The following is a 15,437-nucleotide window of genomic DNA, read 5'->3' as shown; positions in this document are numbered from 1 at the left end:
AAGTAACCGTGAATAAATCCTCCCCACACTGAAAACCTCGAGATGCTCTCACCCTGAAAAGTGGAAAAAATAAAAGAGCAGCGTGTGACAGGCCCCGATGTCCTCGAGGAACCTGCTGCTTCCTCCTGGGAAGCGAAGGGAAAGCCGGGAAGAGGCGGTGGGGACAGGGATGAGGGGGACAGGGGCTGTTTGACCACAAATATCCTCCTAAATGCTCAAGCTCTGGCTCAAAAGCACGAGGTGTGGCTGAAATTTGTGAGGAATGGCTCAAACACAGAGGATCTGCCCCAAATAGCAACTTTCCTGCCTCCCAGCGCCTTCCAGGGGGTCTGAAGGGGGTTCAGGGAAGAGGGAGAGAGACTTTTCATCAGGAATTATAGTGCCAGTACAAGGAGTAGCGGATTCAAACTGAAAGAGGGGAAATTTAGCTCAGATATATGGGAGAAATTCCACCCTGCGAGGCTGGTGAGGGGCTGGGATGGAATTCCCAGAGCAGCTGTGGGTGCCCCTGGATCCCTGGAAGTGCCCAAGGCCAGGCTGGAGCACCCTGGGACAGTGGGAGGTGTCCCTGGGCATGGCAGGGGGTGGCACTGGATGGGATTTAAGGCTCCTTCCAACCCAAGCCCTTCTGGGATTGAAGGATTCTAAATGCACAGGGTTGGTTCCATAAATGTGGGGCCTGGCCCGAAAGCACAGGGCAGGATTCATAAACGGGAGTTATGGCTCAAATAAATTGAGTCAGACTCACACGCAAAGGTCACAGCTCAAAAGCAGCGGTTACAGAATCCCAGGATCATGGAATTGTTCAGCTTGGAAAAGCCCTCCAGGGTCATCGAGTCCAAGCTGTGCCCCATCCCCACCTTGTCACTGAGTGCTGCGTCCAGGCCTTCCTTGAACACCCCCAGGGATGGGCACTCCAAACCTCCCTGGGCAATTCCAAGGCCTGGCCACCCTTTCCATGAGGAAATTCCCGCTGCTGTCCACCCTGAGCCTCCCCTGGCCCAGCCTGAGGCCGTTCCCTCTCCTCCTGTCCCTGTTCCCTGCCAGCAGAGCCCGACCCCCCCGGCTGCCCCCTCCTGTCAGGGACTTGTGCAGAGCCACAAGGTCCCCCCTGATCCCCCTTTGCTCCAGGCTGAGCCCCTTTCCCAGCTCCCTCAGGAATTCTCCAGCCCCTTCCCCAGCTCCATTCCCGTCCCTGGATTCACTCCAGCCCCTCCATGAGGGGAACTGGACACAGCAGCCCCAGGACCATCCCTCCGGCCATCCCAAGGACGCAGCTCCTCCTACCATGGACCCCCCTGCCCTGCCTGAGCTAAAGCACCACACGAGGCCACGGAGGTTCTGTCCATGCCCAGGGCACCCCATCCCGGGATCAATCCCGCTCCATACGGCACCAGGTGCCCATGGATCCGGGCAGGAGCGTCAGGAGCGTTGCGCGGAGCCGGCGCTGGCTGGGCCCTTCCTTCGAGGTGCAAACTTCCTCGGAAAGGAAGAGTCATGCAGCCTTTAGAGTTGGTTTTTTTTTCCCTTCCTTTAAAGAACATGAAAGAATCTGATAATTACTTCTATCTACCACCCAACTGTACTAATTACCAACCTATTTCTTCACAGTATGACAGACACAGGCTCTCCAAAACACATAGAGATAAATTAGCACTAATTGGTTTTCCTCTGGCTGTTTGAATTAGTATTTAAAGCTCCAATTACAAAGCAGAATAATTACTATTAATGTCCTGTCGCAGTACAAAAGGCAGATATCTCGCGAGCGAGTCCAGGTGTATTATTACACTGATTACAGAATATTTAACCTGGCTCGTTAAGACAAAGACACGAGGAAACTTTAAAAAGAGGGGGGAAAAGAAAAAAAGGGAGAAGAAAAACCGCAGATGGTGGCAGGTCCCTGCAGGGGATGGATGGGGGGGGGTCTTTGAAACCTGGGATGAGAGAGGTATGAGAAGGAGAGAGGGAAAAAGAGCAGGAGAGGAAAAGAGGGGGATGAGAAAAGAGCAATTCTTTGGAAACCATAGGAAATTTTGGGGGGATGAGGGGGATGCAAGCGCTGCTCTCCCAGGCAGAGTCCAAAGCATAAAAGGCAGAGCACGGTGCTGGAGGGTCCCAGGGGACCCAACACCTTCCTCCTCCTCCTCCTCCTCCTCCTCCAGGAGGTTCCACATCCCTCGGAAGAGGGGCAACCCCAGCTCCCTGCCCAGGGGTGCTCGGGAGTCAGAACTGCCCCGCGGGATGAAGGTGGGGAGGGGCAGGGGCAGGACAGGCAGGACCACCCAGCAGCTCCTCCATCCTGGTGATCCCAGGCAGAATCCGGATGGAGCTTCCCTGTCCCCGGCAGCTCCGCGCCTCTCCCTGCGCTGTTCTCCCGCCCCAAATCCCGGCGGTCGGGGCTGTGCGTCCAGCTGGGAACACACGGCCCCATCTCCCACCTTCCCAGGAGATAAGGGGAGGGTCTGGCTGTGCCCTGCCACCACGGGGACAGTGCCAGCACGGGGACAGTGCCACCACGGGGACAGTGCCACGCTCTGCCTTGGCACCTGGTGGTCGCCTGGTGCTGGGGAGGACACGGGGTGACTCCTTCCTCCTCCCACTTCATCCAGCCCTGGAAAATCGGAATTGTGGGATTCCTCTGGGCTGGGTTATCAGCACCTGCAACCCCAAGGGAGACCCCAGAACCCTCCCCAAGGGGGGCACCTGGTGGGCAGCGCTTCAGCTCCCGCATCCCATCAGCTCCATGGCAGTGCTCCCGCATGGATCACATCCCGCAGCGGCCAGGACAGCGCGGGCGCAGGAGGGAGAGTCATTTTTGGGAGTGCACACTTCGGTTTTGCCACCTGGGAGGCTCCAGGGCTGGCAAACAGGGGGATTCCACACCCCTCTGCCAGCCACCATGCTCCGGAGGGTTGGGATATGCTTCTCCCGGCGTTTCACCCCTCTGGGATGGCACGGATGGACAGCCCGGCAGTGCCCTCTGGTGCTTCCGGTCCCCTACCGCCAGCCTGGCACCGCGCTGGGGTCCCCACTTTGCCAGGGGGGGTTCCCTGGGCCATCCCCGTGGGGCTGCTCCGGCCTGGGCAGCGCCCGACAGCGGATGGGCCACGGGAATCTTCTCCTGGGAGAAGCTGTTGGGCCGGGTGCTGCCCGGGCACCCTCCCACGGCATCCCCATCCCGGAGGGGGCACCCCGGGAGCGGGGGGCAGATCCTGCCGCGGTCGGGGCGGGGTGGGGGGGGGCCGTGGGTGTGCGGAAAAGGGGGGAGGACGGGGAGGGATTTCTTTTTCCGAGCGAAGGTGGGTGGCGTGCGGGGATGCCAGCTGGCGATGGGCTCTATTTCTACTGACAAGGCTTTACCCTGTAGGTGTGAGGAATTCCAATTAAATATTCAGCCTATTTGTCTGTGTGTGGGAGAGGGTTTGCTGTGCAGGAGGAAAGCCTCACATTCAGCTCCGGAGCTAACCATTAAGAGAGAAATTAGCTCAGTTCATCAAGGGAAGCCAGCGGAGGGTTTTCCCTCGCTCTCCTACCTTGTTCCATCGCTCTCGTTCAGGAACAGCAGGGAATGAACCCATCGCTTTTGGCAGGGGAGCGCCGAGCCGGCCGCTGCGCCTGCACCGAGAGCCAGAAGCACTTCCCAGCCCGGGAAAAGTCATTTTCCCCACTGCCTGGGGGATCCGATCCCGGCTCAACCCACCCCAGAGGCTGCCGAGGGAGATCGATGTGTCGGGCGAGGGGTCGGAGGCGTTGGGGCACTGAGGATTTAATTGCTCTCGTATTTCCCGGCCACGTCCTTTCCGAGTCGTTTACAAGACACTAATTAATCACTGAGAAGCGAAAGCTCTCGCTTCCAGATGATCTTTTTAAGATGTGAGTGCCCCGTGAGAGTCGATGCCTTATCGATGAGGGGCCCTGTAGCCGGGGCAGCGATCAATGGGGCTGCAACCATCATCCCTTCCCACCCCCGCGGGTTTGGGGTCGGGCTCAAGGCAACGGAGAAGCTCCGCAGGGTGGAAAATCCCCCAGGAATACACCCAGGCCATCAGCTGGGGGAGAGATTGGGGTGGAAAACGGCATTTTGGTACCGGGATGCTCCTTGAGGATGCAGCAGGATGGGGCTGGATCCTGCACTGGGGGAGTTTTGGGGAAGAACTGTGCTTCCGAAAAAAAAAAAAAAAATTAAAAAAAAAGCCACCATGGAGCTGATTTCACCGTTTTCTGGAGCTTGACGTGTTTTTGCCCTTTTGAAATAACTTTCCATCTCAGAATACCCAAATTTTAAATAGAACCTAAAGTGACGAGAATAAAAAAAAAAAAAAAAAAGAAGATGACTTTTTCATGAAACCACAAACGATATCCTGTTTTCCTGCTCTGTTTTGGGGAAAAGAAGTTGCTCCTGACGGGAATGAAGCCGTAATTTCCTTCTCCTGAAGGAAAGCAAATGTCCAGGCTCCCCCAGGTGAGGGGCACTGGTGGGGACTCACGTCCTGGGACCTCACTCTCCACCTTTGAGACAAAAAAACCCATCTGGAAGTTGAGCCCAAACATTTTTTGGAGGAAGATGAAGGTGATGGGCTGCTATGAGAGGGGGTGACATGGGGCATTTAGGGGGGGTCCCAGTGCTGCTCTGTCCCCTTGGCTGATCAAACCAAGCCGTGGTGCTTGGCCCCACTGGGAGGAGGATCTGGTTTTAAAGGGCTTAAAATCCTCCCTGGGAATTTCAGGCAGGAAAATGAATCCATGAATCCCTTGGTCCAACTCCAGCCCTGCTGCCTCCGGACCCAGGCTGTGGGGACTGTCCTGCCATCCCCTGGGACAGACTTCCCACCCCGGGACAGACTTCCCACCCCTGGGACACAGTCACCGGGGGCTTTCCTGATGCACCTGAGACAATTCCAAAACTCATCGGGAAGGAAAAGCCTTGCCCGGATCCCGTGGGATGCTCCCTGCCACGCTGAGCTTCGCTCAGGAAGGATGCAGGGATCCCTGCCCCCTTCCCGTGCTGCAGAGTGAAGGGATGAGTTTTCCCCACCCCTTCCCAAACACGGGATGCAGGGATCAGCTTCCTTACCCTCTTCCCCATTCACAGGATTCAGGGATGAGCTTCCCTGACCCGTTCCCATACTGCAGAAAGAAGGAATGAGTTTTCTTACCCTTTCCCATACACGGGATCAGGGGTGAGCTTCCCTGCCATACCCAGAATTCAGGGATGAGCTCCCCTGCCCCTGCCATACCCAGAATTCAGGGATGAGCTTCCCTGCCCCTGCCACACACAGGATGCAAAAGCTTTATGGAGTCTCTCATCAATCCCAAATCCTGACAGTTTTATGGGGCGCAAAACACCTTTTTAGGGCCGAGCATCCCATCAAAGGAGCAGAACCCCTCAAGGACCAACCCCGCACCTTCCCCATCCCACGGGATCATCCCGGCAGCACCCGCAGCTTTGCCGTCGGGACCCCCACCTCTACCCATCCACACAATTCCTTTCCTTTCCTCCTCAAATCCGAACCCGGGGACTCCATAGCAACCCGCAGCTCCCGGGGTCTGACTCCAGCGCTTTGCTCGGCGCTGTCACTTCGTTTCAGGCTACCCCCGGGTAGGTGTGAGGAACTCCAATTAAGCATTCCGCTGGCTCCCTGTGTGGGGGGACAGGCTCTGCTGTGGAGGAGGGAAGCCTCGGCGGTGACTAATCGCTCAGACACCGGGTGTCTGTGGCACCAGGGGAGGGCAGGCAGAGGGTTTTCCTTCACCGTGCAGCTGCCTCTGCATTCCCTTTTCGGGAGATATTGCGGCTCCCCGCCGGGCTCGGGGGCTCCCGGGCGGAAGTTGGAAAGATCCCAAGCATCTTTCCGGCGTGGCTGGGGCTCCGCGGCGATGCCGCCGCCGCCGCTGCCTCTGCTGCGGATCTCGCTGCTGCCGCAGCCTTTGCTGCTCTGCCTTGCACAGCCCCAGGGTAATTTTTCCGAGGGAAACCACATTCCTGGGGTTTTAAGGTGCCCCGCGCGTCTCCTGCCGTGGAGGGGCGGTTGGTGCTTTTGCGCCCTTTGGATGAGCAGCCCTAAATTTGGGCGAGTAGCGTTCAATTTGGATGCTGAGCCCCAAAATGAGTACCTGGCCCTCACCTGGGGAGCAGAGCAGAGGATCCCATCCTCGGCCACGAGCCCAGTCCTGACAGAGACATGACAAATTGGCCACTCCGAGATCATCGCCCCGTGCGAAGATCACTTCCCACATCCTCCCATTCCTTATGGAAGAAGCCCAGCTCCACGCACCCAGCCAGATGAGGGTGATGCACAGCGCACGCAGGGCCCCAAGCACCCCAAAACTGCCCCTCTCTGCCGGAGCCGGGGCTTTTCCTGCCGCACCGCTGCCTGCGGCACCAACTCCCTGGGGGACGCAGCCGAGGGTGACACGGAGGCACACGGCGCTCCCGGCCCGGGGACACTGCCCCACTCCTCGGGGACACCGGAGCTCTTCCCCAACCTTTTAAAGCGGCTTTAGGAGTCAGGGCAAGAGGCGGGAGCGGGCCCAGCCCAGCCGGCGGCTTCGCCCCCGCTCCCCGGGGAGGCGAGAAGGGGGCCGGCGGCCGCCCCCCGCCACCGCCGTGGGCAGCGGCAGGATGTGCTGTCCCTCCCCTGCACTTCCCAGCGAGCACTTTACATAACTTCTGCTGCTTAGTCACAGCTTCGACTCTTTTTTTTTCCCCTTTCCCTTTTTTTTTTTTTGAATTTTTTTTTTTTTGGAGCGATTTTCTCAGCCGCATCAGAGCGCGAGTCATTTCGGCAAAGGGAAGTCCCTTCCTTTCTTCCGTTCCCTTGGTAACTGCACAAATTTGCTCTTCAAATGATTCATGACCGGGGTGCTGTAGGAGTTCCCTCCTCCAACACAAATCGCTCCCACACAACCACACACGCCCGATTAATCATTGATCGGTGTCTCTTCCGCGAGGTACCCCCAGCTCCAGCGCTCTCCTCCGGCCACCACCGCGGCCACCAGGATGCTCCTGAGGTCCCTGGATGCTCACAAGTGTCCCCAAATAGGGGACGCAGGCGAGAGTTTGTAGGAAATCCCATCCCCGGACAAGTTTTATAGGCTGTAAATGAAATATTCCCAAGGTGGCGGGGCAGGTTGGTGACAGGAGCCGAGGGCTCCCCATAGAGCCAGCGATGGAATCGGAGCTCGGCGCTGGCTGATGGTGGTGGATAAACCTTCCCTGAACTCCCAACTGCATCAGCACAACTTTATTCACCTTCTGATTTTTGTTTCCATCCCAAACTCCCTTAGATTAAACACAGGGAAAACTGAACAGCCAGAGGGTCACCCCTACCGTGACCACGTTGGAGAGACAGAGCCCAACAGCAGAAAAAAAGCCAGAAAAGAGCCAGAAAAGAGCTGGAAAAGTTCTTTTTGGACCCTTGGTGAGCGAAACGCCACGAGGCCGAGCACCATCCCAGGGCCACGATGCTCCTCATACACCTCGCACACCTGTACCCGCACAGGGAAGAAGCTTGGGGTGGAACTGGGAGCTTGGCTGCCAGGAATACTTCAGCTGGAAAACAAAATTAATCTGCGAAATCTCTCCCTGCCGTTTTTTGGTAGGTTTTATCTGATTTATTCTCTCCTCGTTAAGAGGAGCTAATTAACAAACCATCGTTTAAATAAACAGCAGCCAGAGTGTTTGTAACCTCAGCTTTATTGAATTGTGACAAATTAGTAGCCTCTGCGTGTTAAATGAAACACAAGCACCGAGGGGAAAAAAAACCTGAATTCCCATCTGGATAATGATCCCTGGATAACGAGCAGAGGGAGCAACTCCAGGCCAGCGTGACCGGCACGTGTTAAAATCCCAAATAACCCCAAAACCTGGCGGGTTTCTGGGTGCTGAACGCTTCAGCGCTGCGGCTTCACCCTGAATTCATCCCTTGGGAATGGCAGGGTCAGGATCACCCGCGGGACAAGGCTGGGATGTGGATAAATCGAGCATCCGTGGCACTGTAATGGTGACAATAATCCTGTCATGCACCTCTGTGCCGAGCCTGTCACCCCGCGGCTCCCGGGGTGGGAGGAGGGAGCGGCATTCCCAGGGGACGAGCCGGGGTTGAAGCCCTGGCCACGAGTTCCAGGCCGGCCCTGCCCTCCCCAGCGCGGAGCACGTGGAGGAGGGAAGGAGATTTTGGGATGCTTTCCCCCTTTTCCTGCCCCAAAAAGGGTGCAGCCAACACACTCTGTCTTCCCTGTCTCTGCTGCATCCCGGCTGTGGGATGGGCATTCCCAAAATTCAGCAGAGCTGTTGCTGGTCCCCAAGGTGCTTCCAGCTCCTGCTGTCCCAGCGGGAATTGCTCGGTGACAGCTCTCTCCAGGAGCTCTGGGAGTGTAATTACCCGGGAGCATTAATTACACTCCAGGTGAGCACAAAGCCGAGCAGGGAGCGCGGCAGCAGCTCCTGCGGGGTGGGAATGCCGGGATTTGCAGGGATGTAGCAGTGGGATCAACCCTCTGGCATCCCGGAACACAACTTGCTGCTGGACAGAGCCCCCCGGGATTGATAGAATCATGGAATCATGGAATCATGGAATTGTTTGGGTTGGAAAAGCCCTCTGAGTCCAACCACTCCCCCAGCACCGCCAGGGCCAGCACCAAACCCTGTCCCCAAGTGCCACATCCACACGGCTTTGAAATCCCTGCTGGAAAAGCGACCCCAGCGCTGCCCCGGGCTGGGCAACTTTACAGGGAAGAAATCTTCCCAATATCCAACCTAAACCTCTCCTGGCGCAACTTTTGTCCTGTCATTGTTACCTGGGAGAAGAAACCGACCCCCACCTATCTCCAACTTCCTCCCGGGCACAGAATCTCCTTTCACGCATTCCTCAGGATGAGAAATTCATGGAATCAAGAGTGGTTTGGGTGGGAAGGGATTTAAAGCCCATCCAGTGCCACCCCCTGCCATGCCCAGGGACACCTCCCACTGTCCCAGGCTGCTCCAACCTGGCCTTGGGCATTTCCAGGGATCCACGGGCAGCCTCAGCTCCTCTGGGAATTCCATTCCAGGGCCCCACCACCCTCACAGGGAAGAATTCCTTCCATAGAAGCTTGGAGCGTGAAGAAAACTTCCCCTGAGCAGCAGCCTCTTTACTTATTTGGGGTTTTTTTTTTGATTTCTTTTATTAATAAAGGCTTCATTAACGAGCAGCAACAGAAACTCACACCAGGGAACTGAGTATTCCGAGGAGCCAAGTCATCAATTAAACCAACATTTCCCTCTGTTCTTTCCCTTTCAAACCCTCGGTTTCATCACCAAAAAGGGGAGTCGAGAGGGCTCCAGCGAGGAGGAACAATACCTGGGCACCAACTCCTACAGCTGCCCCTTCTCCCCCGCAGTGAGGCGGGGATCAGCGATCCCACGATGCCACGGATCCGTGGGATTCATGGATCCTGCACGGCACAGCCAAGGAAAGCTGCCCCAGCACCTCCAGTATCTCCCAATATGTGAAATCCTCCTGCCTGCAGGGTACTCAAAAGCTGATTTATTTTTGCCCTCTGGCATCAATTAATGATTAAAAATCATTCCTTGCCCTGACAAGGTTTTTCTCCTGCTGGGATGCTGAATGCACCTGGATCACGAGCGCTCTGCAAAAGCATCCCCAAGGTGTCCCTACAACTCTTCACCCAGCGGCCGAGCAGCAGGAGGGACAGCAGCCAGCAATTAACAGCCGATCTCTCTGATTTTTGATAAATCCAAGCATTCCGGATAAGCTGGAGCCGCATTCCACGTTCTACAGAGGAAAAGTTTCCCGCAGAGCACACGTCCCTTTGGGATGGGGACAAGGACGGGGGACGGGGCCACGGGCACAGGCGAGCAGCCTGCCCCCCGCAGCTCCGTTTCCATCCTTTCCTTGTGCAAAAACCCCATAATTTTTAAGGTTAATAAAGCCCTTGTTTGCTTAAGACAGCACCTGTTTCTATGGTGACACTTGCAACCCGGAGCCTGTTTATCAACGGTGGCGCCGAGCGCCGTGACAGACGCGGCCACCGCCGGGGAAGGCCAGCGCTGCTGCCAGCACCTCTGGGGACAGCGGTGCCACCATCCCTCGGCACCCAAATGCGCCAGTCCCCACCCATGGGATCCCCACTCCGCCCTACAAAGCCATGGGAGGGGTTGGAGCTGCACCCACAGCGGGGGGAAAGCCGGGATGGGCGATGGGTGGGAATGGTTTTCCTTCAAAAACGTTGGATGCACTTCCCATATCCAACCCCAGAGCTGACTGTGGCAGCTCCGTGCCTCAGTTTCCCCCGAGGCCTGCCCTGGGAAGGGGTTTTTGGGTGATCTGAGTGGTGCCGGCAGCAGCAGCCCCCGGCGGGTCCCGCTCGGCTCCAGCCTGGCGCAGGATTTCTCCCGGCTGGCAGAACCCGTTTCCATAACGACTTTCTGTTACAAACATATTTTGATAAAAATAAAGTTAAAGCGGCGAGGCTTTTGGTGGAGTACAAATTCGCTGCTCTCGCCCTCCCCCTTCCTCCTCCCCGAGGAGGGGGAATAAAGACGGAAAGCTTTCCATTTGAAGGGCAGTATTTTCTCCCTTCTTTTCCTTTCCCCACTGAATACAAAATGGAAAACCTTGTTTACCGGGGATTCGCTGTAAACCGGTTCTGACTCTTGCCTGGTTACCTGATGCTCTACAGAATGTACAGGATAATGTGATAAATTCATTTCCAATTCACTGCATTATCCTTTGAATATTTTAATGACTCATTGAATGGAGTAAAAAAAAAAAAAAGGGGAAAAAAAAAAGCTATTTCAAATGAACAATTATGCTGCATTAGAGTAAAGGCTGATTATATTTAAACACTGCTTCCATGGATAACGGGACATATCGACCTCCGCCTATAAGAGCTAATTTGGCTCTTATCTCTAAATAATTTTACACTGCAAATTACCATGAAAACCTAAAGGGCTTTAAAAACATTCATCAAAAGATATTATTCCACTTTGTAGCAACATTTTTATTTAAATTATTTTGAATAGGAGTGAAAGCATCTCTCGTGTTTGACAATCGGAGCGGCGCCGGAGCAGCGGCAGATAAGGAGCGGCGAGCGGTGCCGAGGGGATGGGATGTTCCATCCCGAAAACCCACCTGGGAGAGCAAATCCCGAGCCAAACCCCAAAGCTGGTGGCGTGCCAAAGTACTGCAGCACCCAGGAGTGGCATCTAGTGCTGCTGGAGCCGCTTCCCTCCAAACCGGGGGATGGCAAAGCCTGGGTGATGCCGGAGGGATGCCAGGGCGACACGCAAGGGATGCCGGGGTTTGAGGCTGGGGTGATACCAAAGTGATGCCAGGGTGGTACCCAAGAGATGCAGGAGGGATGCTGGGGTGGCACCCATGGGATGCTGGGGGGATGCTGGGGTAATACCCAAGTGATGCCAGGGGGGTACCCAAGTGATGCTGGGGGGATGCTGGGGGGAGGCTGGGGTGATACCCAAGGGATGCCAGGGTGGTACCCAAGGGATGCAGGAGAGATGCTGGGGTGGTACCCATGGGATGCTAGGGGGATGCTGGGGTGGTTCCCAAGGGATGCTGGAGGGAGGCTGGGGTGATACCAAAGTGATGCCAGGGTGGTACCCAAGTGATGCTGGGGGGATTCTGGGGTGATACCCAAGTGATGCTGGGGGGATGCTGGGGTGGTACCCAAGGGATGCTGGAGGGATGCTGGAGGGATGCTGGAGGGATGATGGGGTGGTACCCAAGTGATGCTGGGGAGATGCTGGAGGGATGCTGGGGTGACACCCAAGCAATGCTGAGGGGATGCTGGAGGGATGCTGGGGTGGTACCCAAGGGATGCTGGGTGATGCTGGGTGATGCTGGGCAATGCTGGGTGATACTGGGGTGGTACCCAAGGGATGCTGGGTGATGCTGGGTGATGCTGGGTGATGCTTGGTGATGCTGGGTGATACTGGGGTGGTACCCAAGGGATGCTGGGTGATGCTGAATTGATGCTGGGTGATACTGGGCTGACGCTGGGTGATGCTGGGGTGATACCCAAGTGATGCTGGGCGACGCTGGGGTTATCCTGGGGTGATACCCAAGCACTGCTGGACGATGCTGGGGTGATACCCGAGCGGCGCTGGGCAGGCAACGCTGGGATGATAACTGGGGTGACACCCAAGCACTGCTGGGCACTGCTGGGCGATACTGGCGTGACGCTGGCTCGGTGCTGGGGTGATGCTGGGCGATGCCGGGGTGACACCAGGGCGCTGGTGGGCACGGGGGCTCCGCCTGCCCCCCGGCACGGCGCCGGCCACCCCGTCCCTCCCGGAGAAAGGCACTTGCAAGCCCCTCTCTGCACCAAAGCAACAGAAGGTGTCATGTAAAGCCTACACGGTTATTTTAGAGCCAGTGTGCAAATAAGCCTGTCAGCTGAAGCTCCTCGGAGCCAAGACTTCCATATCCCCCCCGAGGATCTGCATCTCAACGAGACACCATGTGGCTGAGCCCGCCGGCTCCGCACCCGCCTTTGGGGCTGGGGGATCGGGAAAACTCCGCCTGCAGCCCCGGTGGGACACACCAGGATCCCCCCCTACTGCACCCCCAGCCGTGGGGACCGAGCCGAGGTGGTTTTGTCGTGGTGTCCTGCCAGAACGTGGCTGATTTTTGGCGGTTTCTTGTGCATTTTGTGGGATTTGGGGGATTTAGACGCATTGCTGTGTGTGTAGAGGAGAGATACACATACACACACCCACGGGGATAGAGGGGATATATTTATCCCATCATTATAGGGATCATATCAATATATACGTTTTATATAGAATATTCCATGGAATCAGGGAGCGTCTCACGTTGGAAGGGACCATCAGGAGCATCGAGGCCAAATCCCTGCTCGGATATGTGTGTTTATATTTATAAATGTATTTATCTTGTGATAAGAAAGCTTGAGGAATAGCTGGGATCAGCCCCATCCCTGGCAGATGGGGAAAACCCTTTTCCCTTCCCAAAAATCTCCTTTTTCCCGCCCTCTTGCATGGCCTGACACGGAATTTTTGACCTTCGAGATCACAAACCGCCGGGAAATAAAACCCCACCTTCCATTCGTGCTGGAGGTTTGAATCCTGCATTTCCCTTCTTCGCTTAAAGGATTTTATACTCCCCCTCCCCCCCCCCCCAAAAAAAAAAAAAAGGGAAAAAAAAAGGAAAACCTCAATAATTTAATAATTAGCAAGAGGGAATGGCTCCGAAGGATCTGTGTGCAGAAGGAAACCCAGGAGCTTGGGCTCCTTTGCGTTTGGTAAATATTAAAATTAATGAGAGACTTCCAGGACCCTGTTGTTAGAAATGCAGAAGGGTTTCTGGGAAGGATTAAAACACAAAACAGCACCAAAAAAACCCCAAAAAAACCCCCAAGCCCTGTACACAAATTCCCGCAATTATTCCCGACGCTTCCTATTTTTCAGCCAATTATGGAATTCATGGAAAGTATTAATATCCAGTTTTAATTTGCTTAATATGCCCATTAACAATAAGAAGTCTAATTAAGGTATCTGTACAAAGAGCCCTCAGCAGTAATTTCAGAGAATAATAGAGAAGAACGACGCGATATTTCTTGTTAAATGCACGCTGCAAATTAATTGATATCTTAATTAGGCTTTAGTACCCAGATTATCAGTTAGATTGATTTAGGGCTGCAGCATCTCGTGTTTCGAAGAGATAAAAGCAAGCGGGAGGGGAACAAACTGCTTCCCCAAAATATTTCTGGGAGCGAAGCCACGACACGCCGGGACAGGGGGAAGGACTCGTCCCGTGGACACAGCGCTGGGAAGCGCCACCGCTCATCCCAAACTCATTTCTTCCCAGTGTTTTCTCACCGATTTCAAACCATTTTAACCCCCCCAAGAATTTAAAAACCAGAAAAGGAATTGAGATTTTCGCCAAACCCACTTTTTTTAACCACAAAACCCAACTGGCGGCAGGAGCTGTTTGGAAGGACGCGTTGTCTCTGCAGAGAAAACCGGTGGTGGCGAGTTGGCAAAGTGTTTTTGGGAGCTTTTTTTCAACATTTCCTTAGGAGAAGGAGGGGGGGAAAAAAACCCAAACCCCAAGCAGCAATATTTTTGGACCAGCCTGGCTCTATATAGCCTGAGGAAGCTCTTCCCTACCTACACGCCCGGCACCATTTACATTTCTCTGGCAAACACTCGTCCTCCGGGATTTCACCGGGAGGAGTTTGCTCTCCATGGGAATCCAGCCCTCCCCGGGATGCTTGGGAATGACCCCGATGGACTCACCAGGATGTCGGTGACCAGCCAGTGCCTCCAGAAGCGGTTCCGGGGGTCGGCTCTGTTGGGAGAGTCGGGATCCACCATCACCAGGACGTATTTCTTGTGCTGCAAGAGAGCAGAGGGCGACACTGTGGGCATGGGGTGACAGCAAGAATCCCCAAAATCCCTCTTTTTCCACTCTTTCCCAGCAGGTGCGCTCTGAGGGTTGTATCACCCCAGAGGGGAGCGAGGAACGGGCGCCAGGGGAGGCCAAAAACCCACTTGGGATGGTTTAATCCCAAATCTTTCCAGAGGAAAAATGTGGGTTCTGCCTCTTCCAAAGAAAAGGATTTTTTGGGATCCATTGGTGACTGGGGACAAGCTGGGTGCCCCATCCTCCGTGGGGGCGGCTGTGAGGAGCCAAACTCTGCCCCACGCATCCCAAATGAACCAAAAGATGCTCCTGGGATGCTCCTGGAGCTCAGGTACCACTCCTGGGTGATGGAATTGGGCAAAGAGAGCTGGGATTTATGGATGACACCGCTTTAGCCCCCAGGAAACCCCCACAGCCCACCCCAGGTCCCCACTGAGGGCGCCCAGCACCCCAAGGTGCCCCCAGCACCCCAAGGTGCCCCCAGCACAGAGCCCACGCGGATATTTTGGTCCATCGAGGGTGGAGCTGGGTTGGAAGTGACCTCTGGAGGGAAAACCTGCTGATCTCCAGGGATTTGGCGGGACCTCAGGCACCAGATTATCCCACAAGCACCTGGATTAAGGGATCTATATCCTAATAAAACCTCCAGGTGCGCCTGCCAGGGCACCAGTGGTGCCACGCTCCGCTCCAGCTGCCCCAGGGGCTGGGCTTTCACCAGCAGCCTGGGATTTAGCCCTGCAATTCCCACTGGAATTAGCTGGAGCTCTGTGGCTGCATCCCTGGCCTCTTGTGAAACCAGGCAGGGATTTGCACAGCGAGGTTCGTGGGGCTGACTCAATATTTCTGCTCCATTTCCCAACCTCTGGTTGGGGTAAACGAGGCAAAAAAACCCCCCCTGGAGCATTGCCATAACCAAATTCCCCCTGTGCCTCTTTCCCGTGGCACCCCTTAAACCTCTCAAAGACCCCACCCCTGCCGGGAGCGCCCCTTTGAACCAGGAAACGCGGATTTCAACCCATTCCGCCACCAGCT

At 55.6% G+C, this 15,437-nt stretch overlaps 1 protein-coding gene across 1 annotated transcript in view; it reads right to left on the bottom strand.

Annotated features, from left to right (window-relative positions):
* The window catches only part of PEBP4 (phosphatidylethanolamine binding protein 4), a 72,555-nt gene that overhangs the window by 23,861 nt on the left and 33,257 nt on the right, over nucleotides 1-15,437 (bottom strand). The window contains exon 4 of the mRNA XM_048287341.1: nucleotides 14,279-14,377. Within this exon, the coding sequence (XP_048143298.1) occupies nucleotides 14,279-14,377 (99 nt within the window). The remainder of the gene's footprint in view (nucleotides 1-14,278; nucleotides 14,378-15,437) is intronic.

Source organism: Corvus hawaiiensis, chromosome 27 (assembly GCF_020740725.1).
Source record: "Corvus hawaiiensis isolate bCorHaw1 chromosome 27, bCorHaw1.pri.cur, whole genome shotgun sequence".
In the NCBI taxonomy this organism is placed as follows: domain Eukaryota; kingdom Metazoa; phylum Chordata; class Aves; order Passeriformes; family Corvidae; genus Corvus; species Corvus hawaiiensis.
Note: the sequence above shows the minus strand (reverse complement) of the source record. Positions and strands in the feature narration are given on the sequence as shown.